The sequence below is a fragment of the Engraulis encrasicolus genome, chromosome 4, assembly GCF_034702125.1.
Source record: "Engraulis encrasicolus isolate BLACKSEA-1 chromosome 4, IST_EnEncr_1.0, whole genome shotgun sequence".
Lineage (NCBI taxonomy): Eukaryota > Metazoa > Chordata > Actinopteri > Clupeiformes > Engraulidae > Engraulis > Engraulis encrasicolus.
This window is the reverse complement of record NC_085860.1, coordinates 42,289,820-42,316,863: the sequence shown is the minus strand read 5'-3', so window position 1 is coordinate 42,316,863 and position 27,044 is coordinate 42,289,820. Positions and strand designations below refer to the sequence as shown.

The 27,044-nt window shown below is 42.1% G+C and overlaps 2 protein-coding genes across 2 annotated transcripts; both read right to left on the bottom strand.

Moving 5' to 3' along the window:
• Positions 1-139: 139 nt before the first annotated feature.
• On the bottom strand, positions 140-19,727 carry anpeplb (alanyl (membrane) aminopeptidase-like b). Its single transcript, XM_063197468.1, has 20 exons — positions 18,567-19,727; positions 15,452-15,594; positions 14,739-14,893; positions 12,784-12,904; positions 11,959-12,113; positions 11,719-11,832; positions 10,565-10,708; positions 9,629-9,694; positions 8,970-9,035; positions 8,376-8,515; positions 7,825-7,907; positions 6,655-6,782; positions 5,779-5,834; positions 5,384-5,531; positions 4,776-4,864; positions 4,510-4,677; positions 3,966-4,133; positions 3,507-3,647; positions 1,433-1,514; positions 140-349 (listed from the first exon to the last, which is right to left on the bottom strand). Exons 1-20 carry the CDS (start codon positions 19,190-19,192, stop codon positions 203-205), a joined length of 2,940 nt encoding a protein of 979 aa, XP_063053538.1. The 5' UTR covers positions 19,193-19,727; the 3' UTR covers positions 140-202.
• Positions 19,728-20,480: 753 nt separating this feature from the next.
• Positions 20,481-23,323, bottom strand: si:dkey-12e7.1 (uncharacterized protein LOC557553 homolog). The gene is made up of 2 exons (XM_063196195.1): positions 22,951-23,323; positions 20,481-22,545 (listed from the first exon to the last, which is right to left on the bottom strand). Exon 2 carries the CDS (start codon positions 22,456-22,458, stop codon positions 21,334-21,336), a length of 1,125 nt encoding a protein of 374 aa, XP_063052265.1. The 5' UTR covers positions 22,459-22,545; positions 22,951-23,323; the 3' UTR covers positions 20,481-21,333.
• Positions 23,324-27,044: the final 3,721 nt, after the last annotated feature.

Below are 27,044 nucleotides of genomic sequence, written 5' to 3'. Positions count from 1 at the left end.
CATGATAAAAGGTAGCCCACAAATATCATTTCGTTAAGAAATTCAGCACTCCATGCTCTTGTGGTATTAGATGATTTTCAACTACCTCAAGGTAACCGCCCCCCTGGTTTACGACTGAGCCAGGTTCTTGGAATTCCCCCCTCCCCCCGTGTTCTTGAAATACCCCCCCCAGTGCAAATCCAATGGGGGAGTTTGTTATCGTCTACTGGGCCTCCTCGAACCACTTGAGCACGGTGTCCTTGTTCTGCTCCACCCAGTGCATGTTGGCCTGCGTCCTCTCGATGGCCTGCTCCAGGGAGAGGGACGCCGAGCCCAGGGAGTCACTGTGGTCACTCTGGAACTGCATCAGCTACACACACAAAACATTTTCATACACAGATTTTGATTGAGGAGCCTCAGCTACACGCACGCATACACACACACACACACACAACATGATCATACATGGAGTATGATAGGACTATCTCAGCCACATACACACACACGACCACATGAAGCGGGGTCATACTGTACATACTTTAGAATATGTTTGTGTTTGAACTAATGGCCCACAGCTGCAGTCTACGACCTCTCAATTTCCTGCTCCGAGATCCCAAACATTGTAAAGCAAGCCGCTACATGTAGCAAGGCATATGTACATCTCAAAAACAAATATGAAGAGCCTTAGTCACGCACCTTCTCATTGCCCCCTCTGTACCCTGAGTGGGTGTCAGTGGGAGAGACCGTTTGTAGACCGCTTGTTTTTTCGGTCTTGGTTCTCCTGGAGGGGCATGACTGAGGCTCTCTGTAAGGCCTTGTATATGAAAACACGCCCTGTGTTTGGGTTGATGTTAACGAGACATCATAATTCTGCTAAGTGTAGTATGGAGTGGCCTCAGATAGTATGTTATGTGGTGATAACTGAATGTAGGTTTGGATAATTGCTTTGCATATTGTATATTGTATCAGGTTGTTGAATTCAAAAACATCAACATAGGAAGGAATCCACTCATCACATCTCCCTTTCTCCAACCTGCCTTAAAAAATATATATATAAAATGCAGATTTCAACTTTTTAGATATGTTTTTTCCTACTTCTATTTTTGCCCTTTTACTTTATTTTTTAACCTTTTTTGGGTCTCTCAGAGCAGGGAAGCTTTTCATTGTATATATATGTTTCATGCATATATGTTTCATATATATACACATGACAATAAAATATCTTGTATCTTGTATATACCATTTCCATTTGGCATAATACCAGCTACTTGGTATTACTCTGAATCTGTACCATGGTCTGCATCTTATAAGCTTACTTATAAGCTTCACTTGTGGACTCTGTTCATGCTGATAAACATTTTTCGTCACATTCATTCATTCATTCATTCATTCATTCATTCATTCGTTCATTCATTCATAATGAAGAGGTGCATCGTGGGAAACGTTGTCTCACCTGCTGTAGTTCGTAGGCTGTGGAGAACCTCTCCGTGACCCAATACACCAGATTTCCCAGGTAGCCAATCTCCTCACCAAATCTGGAGAGCGGCATGGAACAAAATCATTACAATTAGTTTTTATAACCAACGGCACCACTGACCAAACATTTACCTCTGTAAACACTGCCTGGCAACCAGGAAATAAAATCTCTATTGCCCAGAAGTGGTGACATGACAGCAACCTTTGTCTCACTGTTCTTTTACAACACAGCATCAAGATTTATGACCAGCGATGAGCTGTTGGAAGTTATCCTGATGATGAGTGAGACCAGGACAGAAACAGGCATAGGCAGGAGCCTCTGCGGAAGACCCTGGTGTCACCACTACTGTATGACTGAATCAAAAGTGTTCCCTAATTCAAGTGTTCTCAAACTTTACCATGGCTAGGCCCCCCAGTATATTCCAGCCAAGGCCCCCCTTACATGGGTCATGCCACACTATTTCTCTTTGCATCCCCTTTCACAATCGTACCCTAGTCTATGTTTGTTAATCAGGGCTCCACTGGGATATATAAAATAATAACTTGACAATAATAATAATAACAACATGACAACATGACAATAATAGCAGTAATGTTCAGAGATGCAATAGATTATTATAGTGTATTTTAACCTAGGCTTATTTATTCATTATGCTTTGTAACATTAAATAACGTAATGCCAAGACAAACCACACCTTCCATGTTGTTAATGTATTTTCATGGTAAAAACACCATATTGAAGAGCACACCCAGATCTCTAAAAAAGCATGTAAGGCCTTACCTACCTATTAAACTTGAAGCACAATACTGAAGCCTGTAGTTAAGTTGTGTTATTAGTGTATTAAGTGCACTTTAGGTGTACTTTTTGGTGCACAAATTAAACATGTAAAAGTGTCTTAAATGCGATAAAAGCACAACACCACCAATGATTTCTAAGTATTATTATTAAGTATATAAAAGTATACTTAAAGTGTACTACTCAAGACTATTACTTCAAGAAGGTAATTGTGCCTGTTGAAGAACAGGTGGTCTAGTGGTTAGAGCGCAGGTATGTAGTTCAGGGAATTGTCGGTTAAAATCCCAGTTGATCAGTGGTTATTGTCTGAAGTGTAGGTGAAAGGAAGGTTCATGTGAATGGTTGACAGTTGTGAACACCATGTACGATGAAAATGAGTAATTAAAACTTACATTAATGCTTTTTATATACTTTTGAAATATATTTAAAGTGTACTTACAATAAATATATTTAAAATGTATACTTAAAGTAAAATCTACTTGTAGTATACTTAAAATACATTTAGAGTCAGTACACTTAAAATGTACTTAAAGCGATTTTTGCTAATATATTTGAAATGTACTTAAAGTAAAGTATGCTTTTAGTACATTAAGTGCACTTGTACAAAGTTTGATTTTAGTACAAAAAAGTCAACTTGAAATGGGATTAAGCTCTACTTAATCATACTTCAAGTGTATTTAAGTATACTAAAAGTTGTCCCAAAATAACACAACTTGTGTAGGCCTACTTCTGTAGCATGCTATAAAGTACTTTCTTATGACCTTGAAATAGATGTGTAGTATACTTAAAATACACTAAACTGCATGCTAAAGTACACATTAAACATATTTTAAAGTGAATTAGTAAGTATATTTGAAATGTACTTAAGTTAAGTATGATTTTAGTATATTAAGTACACTTGTACAAAGTTTGATTGTAGTACAAAAAAGTCAACTTAAAATGTGTTTAAGCTGTATTTAATCATATTTAAAGTATATTTAAGTATACTATAAGTTGTCCCAAAATAGCATTCTTTAAATACACACTTTGAAGTATATTTTAAATACAAAAATACGTACATACTTATTAAGTATATATTAAGTAGGCCTACACTTTTTTTTAAACCTGGGAGGTGTGTAGACCCACACAGAAAGGTTCAGAGGTCAGGGTAGGTTCACACACTGAAAACAACACAAAGGTCTGGCACTATGTGAAACTACATAACACAGTCAAAATGTATACTACTGAACCATGAGCAGCAGTCAGCCCTACTCACTCTTCAATGAGCTCCTTCCAGTATCCCCTGACGAAGTCCCAGGCCAGGGCCTGGCCAGCCACATTCTCAGACACGTGGATGATAGTGGAGACCACGTCCATCTTGCGGATCATACTGGGGTCCTGAGTGTACAGCAGATACCTGAGAGGAGAGACACTTCTGTGAGATGATATCTGAAAAAAGTTGACACACTCCTCAGGATTAAAAATATATGTGTATTTACTGCTGTTCATATACTTATTGGCAGGCAATGATGTTGTAAACCGAAATCGTCCCCATTGCTAACAGTTTAGGATAGTAGTGTAGTTGAATGGCAATGAGTAAGGGATATGTAAACCACAGAAGAGCTCAGTTATCCTTTGTAAACATAGCTATCAGCAGTAAATAGTAGTTATCAGCCATATTTTTGAGCAAAAGGAGAGATATACTGGAGTGCGTTATGACTGCTAGCACCCTCACCTGTTGAGCAGCCAGATATGCTTGGTGCAGGAGAGGCCGTATCTGAGCTTATCTTTCTCAGTGGCCAAGGTGGAGTTCAGGTACTTCTCCCAGGCGAACTCCCACTCCTCCTTCCCCCCAGCCGCGATGGCATGGCAGTAAATGACGGACTGGAGGTTTGGGTGTATCCTTGATAACGGGAGTAATAGGACTGATCAGGCATCTCAGTTTACATAATCAACAGATAACAAATGGAAACGATTCGTAGGCTCTGGTCTCTGACACATGGTATAGATAGTCATCATTTACAGGTTTCAAGTGCCTTATTCATTTCGTGTAATGTTGAATTGTGTTGACAATAAATTTCGTTTCACTTGTTTTAAAATAAAATTACTTCTTTAGAAGGGGAGTGAAAGGGAGAAGAGAGCAAGGGGAGGGAATAGAAAGAAAGTAGGAGAGAGAGAGAGAGAGAGAGAGACAGAGACAGAGAGCGCGACAGAGAGAGAGAGAGAGAGAGAGAGAGAGTGAAGGTGGGAAAGAAAGGCACAGTGAAAACTAAACATACTTGTAAGTGTGAGTTGTTCTAGTTCCATTTCCACCTCCATCTCCATCTCCATCCCCATCTCCATCTCCAGTTCCAAACTGCCAGGCAGCAAACTCCTTTTGAGCCATATCAATGCACTTGTCATATCCAAGTTGGCATGCCATGGAAATGGCCTTTAGTTGGGCGTTCCTATGTAGAAACAAACAGACAAACACCAAGCAGGTTTAGCAGGGATGGTTGATTGTATGATGGGTGTAAATGACTGGTCAGTAGGACAGGACACTTACTGTTCACCAGGAGTGCCTGGTACTGTGTTGTTGTTGGTAAAATTGGCAAAGTGCTCGTAGAGGGGTATGATCTGTTGTAGTAGATATGCCTATAGGATAGATGTAACAGAGTAGCATTGACATTTGCTGTTGGATTATCATCTGTTGGCAAAATGACATTAAGGGCTAATTACGTGTATATCAGACGCTGGAATGAGGGAGGAATGGAATGCAATGGAAGTGGATGGAATCTCATTGATAAGTGTAGCTGCTGGGCGAGTTGTATGGTTCACCAATACATTTTGAGTTATGTCTATTCACTGATAAACTTTGGTTTCCATCCCCGGCCCTTGGTAACAATCTGAGTGAGTTTAATTCATATAGCACATTTAAAAACAGTGAAATGCCCAAAGTGCTGTACAACAACAACAGAAAATAGAACGCAAAAATTAAATATAATAAATAAAAGAAAGGAAAATAAATAAAATCCAAGAAGCATTCCAACAGACAAAGCCATAAAGTGACCTGCATATAAATGCAAGCAAAGAGGACCCACATATTTGCACAGGAGAAGATGGACTCAGTTCAACGGGCTCCAATGTGTTTCCTGAGTGACAGGTGCATCTTACCTGCATCGGCCCGTACACCTCAGAGCGGTCGAACATCAGCATGAAGAAGTTGAGGTTATTTAGGGCCGACTGCCACGGGATGTACTCTGTCTCCTTATGCAGATACCTGGTCGTGTTCAGCGCTACTGCCACATCAAGATAATCTGCCCTGAATACACACAAACACACACACACACACACACACACACACACACACACACACACACACACACACACACACACACACACACACACACACACACACACACGCGCACACACACACACACACACACACGCACAATCATAAAGGTCCATTAGTGTAAAAATTCGGTAAGGATTCAGCCATAGAGATACGCTATAATCATAGGGGTGCCATAACAAAATTATGAAATTATTATTGTCTGTGTTTTAGTCACCTGGCCAGATTGAAGGCATCATCGATAATCTGTCCCCGGTTGATCGCTGGGATTGCCTGTTAATTGGAAACATGTACAGTAGTTACTATATTGATTAGGAACTTGAACTATACAATGAGTCCAGGGCCTTAGATTAACTTTTTTCACCACCAGCCACAATGGCTAGTAGAGGTTAATCATACTAGTCAAACACACACTCACTAATGGGTCAAAGTGGCTAGTCAGTTGGTCTTGTCTACCAACCAAACTGAAATTTCACCATCATTTGGCCAGTTGGCTGGAGTTCATTTAGAGCCCTGAATGAGTCAAAGATGGCAATAAACAAAACACATATTTCATATATAATCTCTGGTGCTACTGCTACTTCAGTGAGCATCCTATTGCATCTGCTATGTCATGTAATCGTAGGTGGATGACATCACATGCTACAGCATCTGCTCTCACATGTGGGGATGGCCAGAGACTTTTCTTTAGGCCTGTTTGGGTGGGACTACATTGATCTTACAGCACCCCGTTCTCTCTGACCCAACAACAGCTCAAAAGACTTAGTACCAGGCACTACAAAGACTCTTAATGCACTACATTGTTTGGGCATTGCCATTGTAACAAAAAAACTATTACAGCGACCACCATGTCTTAACATGTCTAAAGTAGTGGCTGACTTGAACAGTATCTTAAAAGAGTGTGAAAGGGTGTGGAAAACCTAAAACATTTTTTTTAAAAGCGAAATTCTTGAATAACGTGACCTAGATCAGTGTTTTGTCTCAGGCACAGTCAAAGCTGTCCCAGGCCCTAGACGTAATAATGGTCATCAGTAGCTTGCTGTGTAAAAAATACTGACTTCTCCATGGACAATGTTTCTGTGAACAAACTTACCTGGCGCTTTGTCATCAACTGGGCAGTGAGCCTCTGCCAGTTCTCCAGGTTGTAATTAACACGGTAGTAACCAACACAGTTTGGATTCACCAGGACCCATTTTTCTGATATCAGCTCTGTCAAGGTCACTATGACACACAGAGAGAAAAAGGGGGAAAAAAGACAAATTCAACAATCCCATTCTACTTAAGGTGTCTTAGTCACTTACATTTTCGCTGAATGTCTTTATGCACCTGATCAGGGGTGAGTTTCTCAAAAGAGAAGTTGTTAGCCTGTTAGCAACTTCGGTAGTTGCCAATGGGGAAATTGCATTGAAAATTGCATTGAAAACAACAAAGTAGCTAATGTAATAAGCAACTTTGGTTTTGAGAAATTCACCCCAGGATATCAGTGGCAGTGTATGATTGCGGACTTATGTCCAAGCCGGGACGAAGAGGATAAGTAAGTCAGTGAGGATATTATGAAGTGAAAAGTGAAAGCCCAACTAGGAAACTCCAACTCCCTTTGTCATTCTGACACAGCACTCCACAGCACACAAGTGCACACTGCACACAACAGAATTGCATTTATGCCTCACCCATGCAAGGGGGCAGCCCCCAATGGTGCCGAAAAGGGGGCAGTACGGCAGGACAGTACCATTCTCAGGGTACCTCAGTCATGGAGGAGGATGGGGGAGAACACTGGTCAATTACTCCTCCGACCACCTTGGCAGATAGGGTGTCGAACTGGCAACATATATGCCACAAGTCTGACACCCTAACCGCTTACCCATGACACTTACCCGTGCACTTTTCATACTAGTTTTTCTCATGTTATTTTCTTTTCTCTTCTAAATGTTACACTGCAAACGTAATACTTGTTAATTCTTGATCACTTTAATTTGTTTTGTCTGCATCACTTTTCAGAATATTTTTGACCATTTTTGTACATTTTCCCTTCTGCCTTTCCCCCTGGACTTTGTGAGTAATATGTCTTCCTACCTTGCAATGTTCTTTATGTGTGAGGTACTACGACTAGGCACCTGCATTTCCCCCTGGGGATCAATAAATTCACTCTTCTCAACTTTACTCTACTCTACCCCACTTTATATCATCTGTCTATCCAACGTGTCTTTTGTTTTTTTACACCCACAAGATCTTTTACAGAGAGTCATTACTTTTCTTTTCTTACCTGGGCCTTTCTTATTGAAGATAATTCCAGTATAGACATTACCATCATCGAACATTGCATTAATGGGCACATGCCACACATTGCTGGAACAAGAGGACACAAACATACAATATTAGCAACACTGCACACCCATGGTTTATTATACTATACTTAATTGTGAGTATAAGTATAAGTGTGTGTGTGTGTGTGTCAGGGGTGTAGGCAGAAATAATAAAACTGGTGGGCCCAGAAAAACTCGGACGGGCCCAACCCGAAAGCGCGTAGGTAGATATTACAAAACCGCGCTCAAAAATGATACTTTGACATTGAAATCATAGAAATCACAGAAGATGATCCAGACTTTTGACAAAATGATTAATTATCGCTCAGTGCTATGCCATTAATTATAGTTCAATGAGGCAAAAGTTGACTGTCAAGTGTGCATGGGGAGGGCCTGGATGTCAAGTGGGCGGGCCCAGGACCACCCAGGCCCACCCTTGGCTACGCCTATGGTGTGTGTGTGTTTGTGTGTGTGTGTGTGTGTGCGTGTGTGCACATGCGTGGGCACTGACTGTGAGTAGTTGCCGTTGAGGAGGAATCTCTCCTGCCGTATCTCTCCAGTGCTGGTGTCCACTGTGACAACAGGGAAACCAGCCTGATTGACCCACCCATCCATGAATGTCTCCACCTCATCACCGTCTACATTATATGCCTTCACAGACATGTGGAAAATAGGCAATAGGTTATTGTAGGCCTATAATACATTGTGTAATACATGGAATTAGAGTTCAGATGCAAAACCCCCTAAGTGCCTTTTCAGAAAATAATCTTAATTGATTTTTATTTAATACAAAGCTACCAAAATTGCATATTTTTTCATTTTATTTGTGTAATATAACTATTTATATGTATTATCAAGTACATGAATGTAAACCAAACCAACAACAGGGTTCTCTAAAAATATAGAAGTGCAGGACTTCAGAAATGGAGTTAGGGGGTTTTGCATCTGAACTCTTCATATATATATATATATATATATATACTGTAAATATATATTACTGTAAATTCATATTCAATGTAACAATACATGTAAATATTGCCAGTGTTGTTATTTTGGCTTGCTACTGTAGGGAATAAGTTGGAAATGGATCTACGTATATACTGACCTGTTGTATGTGTCTCCAGAGGTCGGCCTGATCAGCGTTGTCATATTGCAGAGCTTTTAGGTATCCCTGCAACGAGGTGGAAAAATACGTACTCCCTTTAACGGCAGTAATACACACATTATGTTGACATTACGTTGACGTACATGATGTTTTAGTGAGCCTATTGTTTTTCTCCTGTTTTTCTACTGTTTTAAGTTGTTTTTTTAAGCACCGGGGGCATCTGCACTTGATGATTTCGTTACCTGTACAATGACAATGAAGACATTCATTCATTCATTCATTCATTCATTCATTCATTCATTAAACTTTTGCTTTGTATCCAAAGCAACATATAGTTATTTACAGGGTATTTGTTACAGTCCCTGCAGCAGGGGTTAGGTGTGCATGCCTTGCTCGAGGGCACTTCAGCCATGGATGGAAGTGAAGGGAGAGGTAAGTGTGGAATTTGAACCTGCCATCCTTTGATCTTCAGACCACTGCCCTAACCAGTAGGGCACGGCTGCCCTCCAACACACACACACACACACACACACACACACACACACACACACACACACACACACACACACACACACACACACACACACACACACACACACACGCACGCACACACACACACACACACACACACAGGCATGTGGCAGTGCAGTTATGCTTACCTGTATGCCAACTTTAAACAAGGCTGTTCCTACACGGTGTTCAAGCATTCTCAACACTGCCGCTCCCTGCATCACACAAACACAATATTTTACAACACACCTGCAGTAACACTGCACAATACATCAATATAGGCCTACCATAGGTGCCATCCTACCACATATGACCTACCTGTATCGCTCACTCGCTGCCTATTACATACCTTACTTGCTGTAGGGGAATGTTCACTCAGTTCCTGTTACATATCTTGCTATAGGTAACCTGCTACAGTAGACCTCGCTGTACTATAAGTACCATGTATAATGAATGGCCAGCTATAGGCGACTGGTAGGTATCTTACTGCTTGTGAATCGGCTATAGACAGGTTAATTAGATATAGGCCTATTAGGTGTGCTACAGACCTTGCCATAGGAGACCTTTTACCGTTCCACCATAGAGAGCCTGCTGACCTACGCAGTGTCAGTGTGGCACTCAAGTTGCACTGAGGCTGACAGGAAGAGACTGCAGAGGATGACCAAAACAGCGCAAAAAATCATAGGCTGCCTCCCATACCCACCATCTACAACTCACGCTGCGTAAGTAGAGCCAGGAGTATCAATAAAGATCCCACACATCCTGGCTTTCATCTCTTTACACTGTTGCCCTCTGGCAGGCGCTACAAGGCATTGCCAGCCAGAACCAATAGGATGAAGAACAGCTTCTTCCCCAAAGCTGTTACAACAATGAACACACACTTACTGGACAATGGTCATCTATAAAGGACTTCGTAGGGAAGCTAAAATCTCAGTATACTTTGTATACTGACAATAAAGGCTTTCTATTTCTATTCTATTCTATTATATTATATTCTATTCTAGGTGGTGATGGAATCAAACTGCTTGTGGATCTGCTCTAGGTCGGCCTACATGCCATGTTCTACTATATTAGGCATACTGTACCTTGCTGTAGGTGATGGCGTCAAACTGCTCGTTGATCTGGTCGATGGTCGACACCTGGTCCTCGGGGGAGCTGAGGGGACGAGAGGAGGCCAGGGCGTCCACGGTGAGAACTTGCTGGAGCTCATCAATCACAAACAGGTCGTCCTAGGGCACAGTAAAACATGAGGTGAAAGAATTAGCAACACTGTGACACGGTTAAAAAAAGGAGTCAATATTTCAGAGTATGGTCATTCCACACCAATTGAACAAATCTTGGTGCACTTATGTCTCAAACAAATCTGAAAATATTACTGGATGTTCCTTAGACATTCAAGAGAAAGGATTGAAATATAATTTGAAGTGCAGTGATATCCTTTAGAACAGTGGTTCTCAACCATTTTTTTGAATAAACGCCCCCGCTCCCAAGTGCGATGGCTTTTGGTTGTCTAAAAACTGACTGAAAACCCTACCCAGAGAAGCGCAATCAGACCATTCGTGGATTACAAGTCAGGCCTGTCAGGCTATCCCAACACGTCCTGACCTCATCATAAGCCAGCCAACACCCCCCTTGGTATTAAAAAAATAAAATTGACTATTGCCCCCCAATGGCAACTAAGCACTAGCCTGGCGAAAGCCAACTGTTGAAATCTTTTTGGTGGAAGTATGTAGGATCAAGGATGGCATCGCCAGGCTAACTAAACACTGTGTAGCCTACCGTTCCACCAGTGGAATGCTTTAATAGTCACTGAAAAACCTTTACTCCCATAGCCGAACAAATGCAGTGTTAATTAAACACTTACAGAATTTATTTAACATCTTTTCTATTTAACATCTATTCTATTGTGTATTCTTTCCCCAGAGTAGGCCCTACTCTCTAATTCTCTCTAACTCTCTACTCTCCTACTCTTGAATTAATATTGTATGTTTTCCTGTGTATGGACCAGGACTGAATGACGTAATAACACATCTGCATGAGAAACACAACACCTCGGTAGGCTACATCAAAAGGACAGTTGCCGACATGAACGCCTGTTCAGTTGCAAACCAACACTGTTAAACAGGGATGTTCATTTCAAATGATTTACAGAGAAATATTTGCCATCAATGAACAAGCTGTAATATGAAATAAACCGCATGATCATGGGCTTGCAAGTTGAGGCACTGAGACAACTTACTGCTTTCCAGGTGCGCTTGGTGCCTTCAATGGCCTTATAAGACATGTAGGTGGCAAAGCCTTCGTTCAGCCAAGCCTCGTTCCACCACCTCATGGTCACCAGGTTCCCAAACCACTGAAAACACATCACAGCACATTGTCATGGACCACAGAAAATACATCATGGCATGTTTTCATTTACAACAGGCACAGAAAATGCACGTCTATAATGCTGTAGCAGTGGTACTGAGGCGGGGGATACCTGGTGAGCCAGCTCGTGTGCGATGACGAGGTTGGTGTGGTACATGTCAAACGTGGAGGAGACACCCTCCACATACAGCAGGCTAGACTCCGTGTAGGTGATCAGGCCCCAGTTCTCCATAGCAGTAGGGCCCAGGTCAGGCAGGGCAACTTGATCTAGCGTCAGAAAGACACAGCATCACATCAGTGGAACGTTGATGGGAGACGTTTATGTATGACAATCAGTTATTAATAGCTTTTATATGGTAATCAGGTAGATTTTAGAAATGAGTTTTACAAAATGTTAAAATGTTCAGAGACATAACATTTTATCGCTGCCTTTTATTTCCTATAGTGTTTATTTCTTTGTTTGTTAAACTGAACTCATCTCACCTAATTTGCCCACACAGTATTTGAGATCAAATTCCTTAATGAAGAAGTCCAATTTTAACCTTTTACCTTTCAGATACAATTATCAGTCATTACTCCAAACTCCATTGTTACTCCATTGTCTCTAAACGACAAGTGTTTTTTTTTCTTGATACTCATTTGGGCCCATCAGCCAGAAGTTACATGTGGTTTCAGTCAGCGGACCTCGAAAGTGGTCAGGAGAGTTGCCTTTTGCCAATTAATTACTTGTTAAAGCATTGTGGGATTCATGAAGATAATTGATTAGTTTGTTGTGTTCCTTTAATACATTTTATATGGCAATCAGTTATGATTTTAGGAATTAATTCACAAAATAAAGCTTAGCAAAAATGTAGAGACATAAAAACTTATCACTGCCTTTTGTTATCTATAGTGTTTATTTCCTTGTTTGTGAAACTCAACTTGGATACTATCTCACCTAATTTGCGCACTGGGTAATCGATAGCAAATTCCTCTTCGTAGAAGTGGAGGATGCCTGGAGTGACGTCGAGGGCATAGTCTGCATGTCCAGCCATGATGGATTCAGGCCGAGCATAGACCTTTATCAAAAACAAAAAAAACGTAATGTTGCATAACAATCATATGGAATTGGACTTCAATGGAAATAGACAAAAAAGACACATCTAGAAATGCACTCAGAGAGTGCAGGCCTCCGCCAAGGAAGCTGTTTGAGAGAACATTTGACTATGTTACATCCTATTTTTCATAGGTTTCTGCCTTCTCTTTGTGGAGTTAAACACTGCAATATCAAAATTCGCCCTGTCCCACAATTCAATTTGTGATCAATTTGTGAGGCGTCCAGATTTCTAGGCTTGCAGTGGTGAGGAATCTTTTAAAAACTCCTGGTTACAGTCTGTGATCCGGATCACCACCAGAATTGAATTACTTGTTATTTTAGTAATTTCCAACAACTCCACAAAGTTTCATCCAAATCCGTTCATGAGTTTTTGAGTTATCGTGCTGACCAACAAACAAACAAACAAACAACCAACCAACCAACCAAACAAACAAACTAACAAACAAACAAACATATAGACAGACAAACAGACAGACAGACAGACAGACAGACAAAGCAACATGACCGAAAACATAAACTCCTTGGCAGAGGTAATAATTATAGCAATACACCTACATAATAGGCCTATAGTATTTATCTGCACATAATCTCATTGATCAATGTGTTTACAGGTATGAGGTAACAGTTTAATTGTAACAGTTTTCTGTAATCAAAGTTTAATGAAAAAAAATCACACAATCAAATATCACACAAATCCAAGTTTAAAGAGGTGCAGGGTCAAGACATAAGTTCAGGTAGGTAATAATGCAGCCAGAGTTAATGATGAGCACACTGATGTGCTCCCTTTAGTCCATATTAATAAAATGTGACGTTTACAGCCACTATGGTTTAGGCAAAGGACGCGCTCAACTTCTTGGAAAAACGAAAGTCTTTGGGTGCGCGATAAAATGGATCAACTATGGCCCTTCCTCGCACCAAGAAAACCACGGCAACAATGGCCAAGACAGGCACTGTCCATAAAACCAAAGGGTAACACTTTATTTTAGGGATTCATCTATTAGCACTAATACATACAATGTGCCTGTATAAGTAATTTGTAAGGCATGTACAAAGCAAAATCAAACGTTTGTTAGGCATGTATTCGCAAATGTCTTGTTCATGCACAATAAGGGATTTATTACCAATTTAACCTTAGTAAGGACCTAGTAGGCCTTAGCATTTGCTTAGTACATGCCTTACAAGCTACTTATGCAGGCATTAACATTGTATGCATTAGTGCTAATAGATGTATCCCTAAAATAAATAGTTACCAACCAAAGCAATGTCCAACACTGCTTTATCACAAAATATTGAGTATGAAATAAACATTTTGGCCTCATCTGAAATGCCCATACATTCACTACAGAGTTCACAGAGGGCAGAGGTTCAATAGCTGTGCTCCATAGTGTAGGCCTACTATGTGGTGAACAGATTCTGCCTTTTTCTCTCATTCATTCTCATCTCAAAGGCATGGAAACTCATGCTAAAATCTTCGCCTGGATTTCAGATTCCAATCACAAAACAGGGAGGAAGAACAAGACATAGCTGATTCGGCAAACAGAAGCTTATATTTTGTTTACAGATCAACATGTCAACACCAGACATGAAACCAGCTTTCCATCAAGCTTGGGGTTCTTCCCAGAAATGTTGCAGTAGGTTCATCAGAGAACTTTTAGGTTCCCCATGGTGGCAACTGAAGGTTCTTTGAGGAACTTTGAAGCCTTCACATCTCAACTACAAGTCTTCACAGTGCATCTCAGCTACAAACGTCTTTACAGTATTGTTCACCTCAGCTTATCAAGCATTGCAGATCTTACCCTTATGAGTTTACCCTTAGGAGTCACAGTAGATCTAGATTCCGCAAATTCCGCTACAACAAACGCCACAAGGTATGTTGACATTGGCTCTGTGGTCTTAAACTCTGTACATCTCCATGTCTCGTTGGCAAATTCGTATGCGAAGCCGGTGGAATCTGGAACAACAGGACAATATATATATATATTAAAGACAGACATCATATTACATCATATATGCGGTACACAAACATGAGAGAGACATTTCCATTTAGGCTACCAATATTATACCTGGTTGACACTTTCATCCTAATGACTCATTGCTATTATAATTACAAAGCAGGCTACATGGTTCAGTGCATGGTACATGGTGGGGTTACATGCTTTACCCTTGAACATTTCGTGAATCAGGGAGTAGAATACTGGTCCCATTAATTAGATGGGACATCATGGTACACCGTGCTGATACATATATAGGCAACATTGCCCAGGGGCAGCCAGGTTCAAATCCGGCCTGGGACCCTGGGTCAATTCTTCTCTATACTGTCCTCCTATATCTAAATAATAATAGACTGCCTCAAGCAACAAGAGAAGGATCATCTCATTCAACCTCAAAGAAGCAAGTAAATACTCTCCTATTTTTTACCAGGGCTCTAAATTAACACCAGCCAACCAGAAATTTCAGTTTGCCAGGTAGAGAAGACCAAGTTACAAGCCCGAGCATCTGTATAGGCTACCTTTCCTGGGCCAGTTAGTTAGCGCAGTGGTGCCGTCTCTGTGTAGGATGATGATGTTGAACTCTGCCTTCATATCGGGTTCATCAAAGCAGGGGAACACTTTACGGGCATCTGTGGCCTGCATCTGAGAGGCGGCCAGGTATCTGCACATTCACACAACACATTCATCAGGTTTGGTGTTGTTATTAGGTAGGAACCAAGTCATTTAGAGAGTCATATGATTATCCACTCAGGCTAGAAAAACACACTCTCCATGCTCAGACTCATCTCTTCATTTATACCAGTGTTTCTCAAAGTGGGGCGTAAGCCCCCCTGGGAAGGGGGGCACGGAGGCATTACATGACATCTGTTTTTTTTTTTTTCCCCCGAAGGAAATTATTTCCTGTCTCACCAATAAGCCAATATGTTTTAAGCATATACATAATTATAAACATTATATTATTAATTCTCATATAGGAAATGAATGAACACATACAGTGCCCTCCATAATTATTGGCACCCCTGGTTGAGATGTGTTAAAAGCCTTAAAATAAATTCAGTGTTTATTGCAGAAGAATACTGTCACACTGAAAATTGTAGGAAAATGTAGCCTTCAACTCAAATGAATTGTAAGAAAATAAAAAAATCCCTGACTAAAAAATAATTATTTTTCATTAAATCACCTGTTCCACAATTATTGGCACCCTTAACAATTCCCAGGAAATAAATATAATTGAAGCATTTCTGTCATTTCTACAGTAGTTTACAAAGTTTACCAGAGTATGTAGGAACATTTAATTAGTAATTCATCACTTCCTGTTTCCCTGGGGTATAAATATGACGTGACACCGAGGCCATTTCTCTTATCCACTCTTAAACATGGGAAAGACAAAGGAACACAGCATACAAGTGAGGCAGATGTGCGTCGACCTTCACAGGTCAGGCAGAGGCTACAAGAAGATTGCCACTCAACTGCAGCTGCCCATATCCACTGTGAGAGGAATAATTAAGAAGTTCAAAACAACTGGAACAGTGGTAAACAAGCCTGGACGAGGACCCAAGTTTATTTTGCCACCACGCACAGTGAGGAGGATGGTAAGAGAAATCAAAAGATCTCCAAAGCTCACTGTTACAGAATTACAACAAATGGTAGCATCCTGGGGTCACAAAGTCTCCAAATCAACCATCAGGCGCTGTCTACATGCCAACAAGCTGTTTGGGAGGCATGCACGGAGAAAACCTTTCCTCACTCACAATCATAAACGCAAGCGTCTGGAGTTCGCCAAGCGGTATTGGGGCTTCAACTGGGACCGTGTGCTTTGGTCAGATGAGACCAAGATTGAGCTTTTTGGCAACAAACACTCTAAGTGGGTCTGGCGTACCACGAAAGATGCGCATGCTGAAAAGCACCTCATACCCACTGTGAAGTATGGGGGTGGGTCAGTGATGCTGTGGGGCTGTTTCGCTTCCAAAGGCCCTGGGAACCTTGTTAGGGTGCATGGCATCATGAATGCTTTGAAATACCAGGACATTTTAAATCAAAATCTGTTGCCCTCTGCCCGAAAGCTGAAGCTGGGTCGTCACTGGGTCTTTCAGCAAGACAATGACCCTAAACATATGGCCAAATCTACACAGAAATGGTTCACCAGACACAAAATCAAGCTCCTCCAATGGCCATCTCAGTCCCCTGACCTCAACCCCATTGAGAACCTGTGGGGTGAGCTGAAGAGGAGAGTACAGAGGAGAGGACCCAGGTCTCTGGATGATTTAGAGAGATTCTGCAAAGAGGAATGGCTGAAGATCCCTCTTTCTGTCTTTTCCCATGTTGTGAAACATTGTAGGAGAAGATTAGGAGCTGTTTTGTTGGCAAAAGGGGGTTGTACAAAATATTAACACCAGGGGTGCTAATAATTGACACACATTATTTGATGTCAAATAATTATTTCTTTATGTGGGATTTTTTCCCCACTGAATAAATGCACTTGTATTGAAGGTTGGATTTTTCTCTTTTTTTCCATTAAGGTCCCATATTATTTAGAAAAAAAACATAATAATTGGAAGCTAAAAAACACATCTCAACCAGGGGTGCCAATAATTATGGAGGGCACTGTATCTGCATTCCACTGCAGTCCCTCTTTGTTTTATCTCACCAGTCACTTTTCCTTTAATTCTGGAAAGCACAGAAATCGTAAAATCTGTGCGAGTAGGCTACTGCTGTTGCTTGGGCGGGGGGGCTCGGCAGCATCCAGACCCTCCGAAGGGGGGAATGATGGGAAAAGTTTGAGAACCACTGATTTATACTATCATGTCAGCAGATGCGTCTCTGCCCTCAAGCCATCATCAGTGTGGCAGTGCGCACAGCATATGCTTATCCCCCTCTTCATGTACATTTACACAGACATGGACTTCCATATTATTATTATTATTATTATTATTATTATTATTATTATTATTATCATTGAGGGTAAAATTGGAATTTGTGTATGTCTGTCGGGGTGAGGGAGGCTATGGTCTGGGGTCAAAATACTGGCAAGTTTTTTTGATTGCTAGAAAGTGAGAAAAATGTTGATTTATAATTACTTTATAGTATTGTTGTTGATGATATTATATCCCCACTCTTACATATACCCACAGTGCAGACACACTCATGCATGTACACACATACACACAAACTCATGAACGCACACAGACACTCACACACACACACACACACACACACACACACACACACACACACACACACACACACACACACACACACACACACACACACACTATCTCTCTCTCTCGCTCACACACACACACACACACACACACACACACACACACACACACACACACACACACACACACACACACACGCATACACACACACACACACACTGCCCTTAATATTACCTTTAGATTTATTTAGATTTCAACTCTAAATTTGAAGTTTTGAAATCTGATTTTTAAACTAAAATACAAGCAAACATTGAATATCGATCATTTGAACATAATGACCAAATACACATTTAAGTCTTGAAATTCTACTGCTCTCCCAAGGTCTCTCAAGCGTCAGGTTAGATTTCAGCATGCAAAGCCATTTACTGTAGCTGTCAACATACACTGCAGTCAAAGGCGTGATCACCCTTACCTCATCTCACTCTCATCATCTTCGTTTTTCACTTCGTAGGAACTTGAGTAGAAACCTGCTAGATCATTCAGCAACTCTCCTGAGAACTGCATAGTCAGGTTATAGCGCGCATCCGGCTGCAGAACCACATCGTCCGTCACCAGAACCTCTAGGAAGTCTGTCTCACTGACGGTGCTCTCGTTCACCCTCAGTACCACCTTTATTTCCTCTTCGGTGGCCAGATCAACCAACACGGGTTTGCTCACCATCAGTTCACTCTTACGGTGCATAAAAATACTCTTGGTCTTGTTCACGCATAGAAATGTCACCGTCGAGTTCCCAATGAAAGAGAAGGTTTGGTTGACAGCTGTTTGGTTGACTTCTGGTTTGGGGACAGTTGAGTAGATGAGAGGCATCAGGAGGACCTCGTAGCTCTGGGGGAGCACGGTTCTGGGCAGCCTCATGTCGATAGGAGCGCCTGTCGGGATGGGCTGCGCCGTGGTGGTCGGAGCTGGTGTCGTTGGTGGGTCAGCTTTTACTTTTAAATGGAACATGACAGACATGGTGACAATGCCACCGATGGCAGACGCCGTCATAACCACAGCCACGATGGCCAGGGTCTTGGACACAAGTACTTCCACAACCATCTTAGATCCAGGCGAGGCACCTTCCAGACTGACACAACCCAGCAAAGGTGCAAGAATACCTTTAATAGACCTTGTACCTCCTATCTGACCCCCATAAAACACAGGCTCATTTACAGCAAGCAGAGACAGCAGGCGTTGCCACAGATTAGATATTAACTAGGGTGAGGGGAAGACAGGAGCGAGGCTTTCAGGAGGTGGATGGTCACTTATGTACACTCAGACTTCATTGCTTTCACACCCCACATCTGGAGTTGGTTACCAGTTCCTAGATTTCCTAGAGGTGGGTGGGTGGACTGTGCACAGCGCAGAAAGCCCTCTCCTGTGTCCCGCAGTAGAGCTCCATGGAAGTTGTAAAGAGCAGCTAGTAATTCCAGTAAACAGACCCAAAAAGCACTAAACACAAATAAACAGTCAGATCCGCTTTATCACTCGTGCTCGCATCGATAATGAGAAATCCATCCACCTGGAATCAGTACAATATCTGCAGCAAACTCTGGCAAGCTTCCTGTGTGTGTTTCCAACATTCCCACACTACTTTCTGGGAGTCTTCACAGATGTGTGCAGCAGTAGCGGAGGGACCACTGCACTAACAGAGAAAATTGTGCGCATGTGTTTCTGACTGAAGGGGCTGAGGGTCCTCAGTCTGGGAGGAGATTTAACTTGCAAAGATTTAGGTCCAGGGCTGCTGACAGCTTTGGCCGGGCTCAGGACAAATTCACATGAAAGGGGCCCTCACTCAATACAGACAATGTAATGAGGGCCCAATTCTGGACGTCCTCTCTACCTGAGCCCGGCACAACTGACCCCTTTGTCACTCCCCTTAGCAATGACCAAGTCATAATGTGTTACTAAAAGCTCTGTGCACTGTCATAGTGGTGTAGTGCTATGGTAGTAAAGTTCTTTTCAGTGAATAATAGAGCGTTCCACTGGTGGAACGGAGTGTGTTTAGGGGCTACGATGCACTTTGATTTGAAATGCAATAAAAGAAACAGTTCCGTGAGAGATAGTGAGTGAGCATAGTGACCTCTAGCACACAAGAACAGGATATGACCGTTATCTGTAGAAAACAACTGTGATAGGCTACGACAGGTATGTCATGTGCGACACACACCAAAATAATTCCACTTATAACTAGTATACATACACTATGTTATTCATTACTTCCAAATAATTGAATATAATAGACTTCACTGAATTACTTTGTTTCTTAAGGATGAGGTATTTACTGTACAAACAAACCCACTGAGCCTCAAGATACACTGTCATCACAAAGTTGACGCAACAACTGTTGAATGACATCAGTTTATTGTCACTGCCATTACATTGTTACAACCTTCACTATGTCAAGTTTCATTTTTCATGAAAAATCAGTCCATTAAAGGAAGTGTTACTGATGAAAAGTCAGCACGAGGAAGAATTACAGGCATGGCGTTTTTGGTCCAGAGAGCACCTAAGGAGACCTCTAATGGTTAAGGAAGGTACCACAATGATCCGGGTGTTTTTAATGAAAGTAGAAGCATTTGAATATGTTTAATTACAGTCTAGCTATAGGAATGTCCTCATATTCAAACGTGATTCTCATGGACCTATATGCAAATACAATGATTGAAACACAGCACCATAGCTTGGACCCCTTAAAGTAATTTTTTTTCCATTACTTCCTAAGGTAACTTAAGGTTTGATTCAGTCAAAAACAATTTGAGGTAAAAAAAAAAAAAAAAAAAAAAAAAGCAGGTTACATTGCACAACAGTAATTTCTGTGACAGAATTTACACACATCAGTTCCTACCTCTCCTGGCATGCATCTCTATTCTTAAGCCTCATGAGAGGCCAGGAATGCTATGGGGATCCAGTAAGCCACTGCCAGCAGCATACCTGCCATGTTGGGTGTTCTGCTACATGCAGAAACAGGCTGGGGGTCAACAATCAATCCAATCAATCAATCAATCAATCAATCAATCAATCAACCAATCAATCACACACACATTTTCTTCAACTGTGAATTAAAGGAATATTAAACGCAACCAAGAGCTCCGCTTCATTCATGATATAGCCCACCCTATGTCACAACACACACACCATAAAACCCATCAGCCCCTGCCCCCCTGTTCCAGTTCGGAGCACTGTCTCTGTCTACCTGCTCACCACAGCCAGCTGTCCAGGTGCTGCAGGCAGTAGCAGGACTGCTGCAGGATGGAGGTGAGCTCCCCGTATGTCTGCTCCCTCCAGCCGGGCAGCAGCCTCTCGTTGTTGAGCGCCTGCAGCTTGGGCGTGCCCTCGCGCAGCACCTGGTAAAGGCACGGCCAGCGGCTCTGGATGCGCAGCCTGGTGCGGCGGTCCAGCGTGATGCCGCGCACAATCTTCTTGGCGCGCAGCTCCCGGAGCGCCGGCAGGTTGAGGCGAGAGAAGACCAGGCCGCGGCTGGGGGACACGTCCAGGAACTCGAGCGAGAGCGACTCCAGCGTGTACGAGATGCCCAGGTTCCTGAGAGGAACCAGCACGTGCAGCGTCAGCGACTTCAGGTTCGGCAGCGACTTGGTCAGGGTCTGCAAGGTGCCGGGGCTGACACCTTTGAATACCCAGAAGTACTTGAGCTCCAGGACGCGCAGGTGCTGGAACTGGGTGATGAGGGACACAGAGGTCTCGGACCAGTCAAAGTGCAGCCGCATCTTGGTGATCCTGGGGCAGCTGTGCGTGAGCCTGGCCAGCAGGATCTGGAAGTTGGTCACCTGGTCCATCTTGGTGATGCTGTCCTGGTGCGAGCTGGAGGTGGAGTTGACCCGCAGGTCCAGCGGCTCCAGCAGCGTAAACGTCCAGTTGAGGTCCAGGTGGCACAGGTCCCTGCAGTGCACGTTCTCCAGGAGGTGGGACAGCAGCTCGCCCCACTTGTTGCACTGGTCACCCAGGTCGAAGCTGGCTTTCAGCGTGAGGAGGCTGGCGCCGCGCGATATGAGGTGGTGGGTGTAGTGGTGCACCCACGCCTTCCAGCGCTCAAACTCGCGGTTGGACACCAGCAGCCCCTCCTGGCCCATGTGAAAGACCCCTCGGCGGGAGAAGTCTGCCACCCTCCACAGTTTCCCCGAGCGCACCAGGCAGCTCCAGCTGGAGCAGACCAGCGCCGAGCTGCACTTGTCCACCTCGCTCAGGAAGGAGAGCACGTGCAGCTGGCACTCTACGGGCAGCAGGTTGAAGGGGAAATAGTCGTCCTCCGCCTTGGGCCTCCGCCTGCCTCCGACGGGAGCCAGGGCTCTCTTCCTAGGCGGCATCCTGTTACACCTGCTGTTGACGTCGTCGGACGGCTGGGGCTCCTCGTCATGATCTCACAGGGTCCGATTGCCTTCGCCTGGTTGCTCCTTACAACGAATAGTAAACAGCCTTAGCAACCTGGATATTTCATGTGATGGCTCTCTGAACACAATACCAAAATATAGTAGATTTATATGATTCCCAAAAAACTTTAAAAAAAACTTTAAAAATCCCCAAAAACTACACAACTGTAACAAGTTCCCTTTTGATATTGCAATTATTCAGCTGTATAAAACACTACATGTAAAGTAAGATTTATTGCAAAGTGTTTCAAATGTTTGACAAAGTAACATGGGGCAGACACACTTTGACAAGCCTCGCTAGTCCAGCAGCGCCATGGAAATCCGCCAAGGCCCTGTGTGGATATAGTAAAACTTCCATGGCTTCCATGATTGAAAGCACCAATGTTAGCCGGCCGGCATATCTTTTGACAGCTGGTGAAAGCAACTTACCCATTGTATTTTCCACTGACATAGTTCTCTTCCAAAGAATACGACACTGTAACTGTAATGCTTTATCGAAAACGCTTGCACGATGATGGAAGAGAGGATAAACTATCCCGTTATCCCGAACAGCATCCACAGCTAGCTCGCTAACAATCTAGCTTATTATGTTAGCCAACTAGCATACTTTGCAGAGCTAAAACCAGACCAAAACAGTGGCAGAAACCAGAGTTATACATAGTGAGATAGGCACTGTCTTTTCGTGATCATTACTTGAACACTTTCCCAAGGTGTAACGTATATTTTCTACTGTTTTCGGAGCAAATCGTTTGCCGTAAACTTAGAAATGTTATATGTCAGCAGGCTGACTACGTTCTGTGTTTCTCTGCCTAGTAGGAGGATTTGTTGTTCTTCCTTCATGATGACATCATCAAAATGCGCTCAATAAAATTCCAGAGAAATGCTGGCGCAGTGCTGGTGCTGGGTTTATGGAAATGAGTGAAGTGAAAATAAATAAGTAAGTATTAAGTAATTAAATAACTAAAGTAAAAGGGGTCTTTACAGCAATGGGACTTATCACCTGAGAATACGTTATGGAATAAAATAGGCCCAGTGAAAAGAGCATGTTGGAAAATAGGCCAGTCAATCTCTAAAAAGGCCCAAACCCGGGACAAATTGCAATAGTAATTGTTACTACTTTAAGTGATCCTTAAACCCAATTGTATCACATATTAAAAATCTACAGCTTTATATTTAGTGGAACATACTTTTTTTCAAGGTCAAAGTTGGCAGATTTCCCATTCATTTCTCCATTGGGAGACAATAGGCCAAGGTGAAACTATGACATATTCATCTGAAACTTTCACAGTTGGTAACTCACATTCAGACAAACAATTGTTGTATTGCAAGTTTTCTGAAATATGATGATGAAATATGCAAATGAGGTCATATGGACTGAAATATGTGATAAATCTGTGGCAACGGACCAAGCATAAAACAAATTGCAATAGTAATGGTTCATACATTATATTGATCCTTCAACCCCTCTGCATCACAAATGAAAAATCTACTTTCATCAGTTCAGTGGAACATACTTTTCCCAAGGTCAAAAGTATCCGATTTTACCCACTGAATGGCAAAATGCATTGGAAATGTGCTACTTCAGACCTTCAAAAAAAAGTATGTTCCACTAAAGTGATGAAGGTAGATTTTTCATATATGATGTAAGAGTATCAATAAAAAGTGTGAATCAATACTTTTGCAATTTGTTTTATGTTTTGCCCGTTGTTGCATAATTTATCACATATTTAAGATGTGATCTCATTTGCATATTTAATCATCATATTTCAGACAACTTGCAATACAAAAAATCTTTGTCTTTCCTTGAGTAAATTACTGTGAAGGTTTCAAATTGATATCTCATTGTTTAAAATTTTATCCTATTCCCCAAGTATCTCCTATATTGTCTCCCTATGGGAAAATGAATGGGAAATCTCCAACTTTGACCTTGAAAAAAAGTATGTTCCACTAAATATAAAGCTGTATATTTTTAATATGTTATTTAGACATGCCTAGGGATTACAAAAAACTTGAAGTGATAACTATTGCAATTTGTCCCAAGTCAAATGCTAGATTGACTGGCCTAAAATGCACTTCTGCCTTTAAATTCCATTGTGGGCTTCCTCCTGTTGTCCCTTATAAACACCTTCCTTTTACTTCGGACCATTCATATATGGGTGTAAGTAATTTAGATACTATGTATGGGTGGTGGGGACACTTTTCAGATGAATCTAGCTGGTCTAGCACTTTTTCCATAAATATAATATAAAAATAGCTAACCTGGACAATTTGCCATTGTAGTAGGCTACACCTTTGCATTCATCCATCAATTTACAAATCTACTGACTGTTGGGACAAGTTCTGCATCCTGTCGAAAGGGGGGAAGAATAGTTTTGTCACATGACATTTTAAGTTATCTTGTGGCTGAATGCTTAGGCCTATTCCTCGTTTGTTTTCACAAGGCCAAACATCAGGTGAGATGGTTGAGACATGCTGTATGAGTGCATCTGGATTGGAAATGAGGGAGGCAGATTAGGTGAATGTATGGGACAATGTATGAAGGTTCTAATTCATATTACAGCCTACCTCAGGGGTCCCCTTGCTCAATTCGATATCCTTACGGGGGAAAAACCCCAGAACTATAAGCTTCGTGGTGCCGTCACGATAGGCTATACTGCCCTACAATTTCAGAAAGCAGTATAATTCGAAATGGCAAACTGAGAAAAAAGGCTTTGAAGTTTCTTTTCTGGCCACGCAACTGCGTTGGAGGTAAAGTGGTGAAGACACTTCCATATAGTACTTTTTTAATGTGGAAATTTATGCACACAAGAAAAAAAGCAAAAAAAACGACATTCTCATTACTTTTTAGCTGAAAAATCATTAGGCCTATATTGCGTTCTGTTGTGGTAGGCCTATGTAGGCCTACACCAAAACCATGGTGTCAATGGAGAAGTGCAGTAGGCCTATATTGCGCGTTATACTGCGTTTTTGGCTAGTACGACGTAACCTCCTAAAACCAAAAAGCGCAGTATAATTGTTTTTTTTTAATCGATTTTTTCCCCCCACTAAGTTGGACCATTTTTTTTAACACAAGAAAAAGAAGGTAGGCCTATTTTAAAGCCAATTTCCGGTCTAAACCCATTTTCAAGATACTGCGTTCTGATATTGTTGGGCAGTATGGCCTCGTTTGTCGTGGTTGGGTGACGAAAGGAAGAATAATGGGGACGGACGTCACTGGAAACGGGGCTCACTAGTTTCATACTGTAATCAAACATTTCAAACAATCGATTTAGGGTTAGGTTTAGAGTTAAGGTTAGGGACAAGTTGGAGGAACATGAAGATGACACGAGGACAGGGCTCCTCTCCCTGAATGCACGCTGCTCATGTGCTCTCTCTGTCTCACTCGTGCTCTCTCTCTCGCCCTCTCTCTCACTCTCGTAGCCTTGAGCAGTAATAGTTGTCTTAGGTCTTCAGAATGAGATTGTGCCTAGGGTCAAGTCCAGACAGGGTGAAATGGCATTTAGTTATATTGCTGCAAAATGCTAGAACCAACTTCCTGTTCAAATTATAACTACCCCAACAGTATCTTGTTTTAAAATGAAATTAAAAACAGCTTTATTCTCATCTCATCTTTATTCTCATCTGCCTTTGATGATACTATACTATACCTTTGATGATACTATACTATACTATCTATAACTCAATATAGTTTATTCTTTTTCTTCTCTTTCTCTAGGCCTACTCTTTAGCACATTGAATGACATGTATGTATGATAATGTGCTTTACAAGTAAAGTTTCATTGATTGATTTATTTATGGTTGATTTACATGGTTGATTAAGAGTTTGACTATGGCAGCAATATCTTTCTGTGGTGCTGCTTAAACAATGGGCCTTTTTCATGTGACCTCAGACACTGTGCATACTTCAGCGCATGAATGTGTACTTCAGTGCATTCATATCAGGTGTGCATATCGTGAAAATGTAGTTGCTAACTATGCTGGCAACCTTGCTGTTTGCAATGCAATTTCCCATTGGTAACTACCCAAGTTGCTAACTGGCTAGCAACAACTTTTGAGAAATGCACCCAGGTATGTAGGGAGGGGGAGTTGGCAGGGAAGCCGACGAGGGAAAAGAGGGGTCAGTTGTCCCTGGCCCAGGGAGAGTGGGGGCCCAGATTTGGGCCGTCGTGCAGTGAGTGGGCTCTTCAGAGGACTTTATCCTGAGCTTGGCCAAAGCAATCAGTAGCCTTAAGAGCCCGCTACACCAAAGAGCCAGACTCCCTGGCATGACAGAGTGCACCCACAAGCCTGATGAAGACCCTATTGGGTCGAAATGGTGTATGACCTGAATACATTTTCTTTTCCACCACCAGAGTGCACCCACAACCCTTCTGTTGGCCACTACATCTAACTGCTGTTCCCTTGAGGAAGTGGACCGTATTCACACATTCTTGGTGTCCTGAGCCAAGATTAGCCTGATTATCATCGACTTTCAAATCTCTCCAAGACTTGGTCTGACCAAGAGCATAACAATTAACATTTCC

Bases quoted from the DNA above. Each gene is read 5' to 3' on its own strand.
- anpeplb (XM_063197468.1), bottom strand. From the start codon at position 19,192: ATGGTTGTGGAAGTACTTGTGTCCAAGACCCTGGCCATCGTGGCTGTG. The intron at 11,833-11,958 runs GTATCCCCCGCC...ATGTGTTTTCAG, and splicing joins CACACGAGCTGGCTCACCAG to TGGTTTGGGAACCTGGTGAC. The intron at 5,835-6,654 runs GTAAGTTTGTTC...TCCAATTAACAG, and splicing joins AGTTGATGACAAAGCGCCAG to GCAATCCCAGCGATCAACCG.
- si:dkey-12e7.1 (XM_063196195.1), bottom strand. From the start codon at position 22,458: ATGCCGCCTAGGAAGAGAGCCCTGGCTCCCGTCGGAGGCAGGCGGAGG.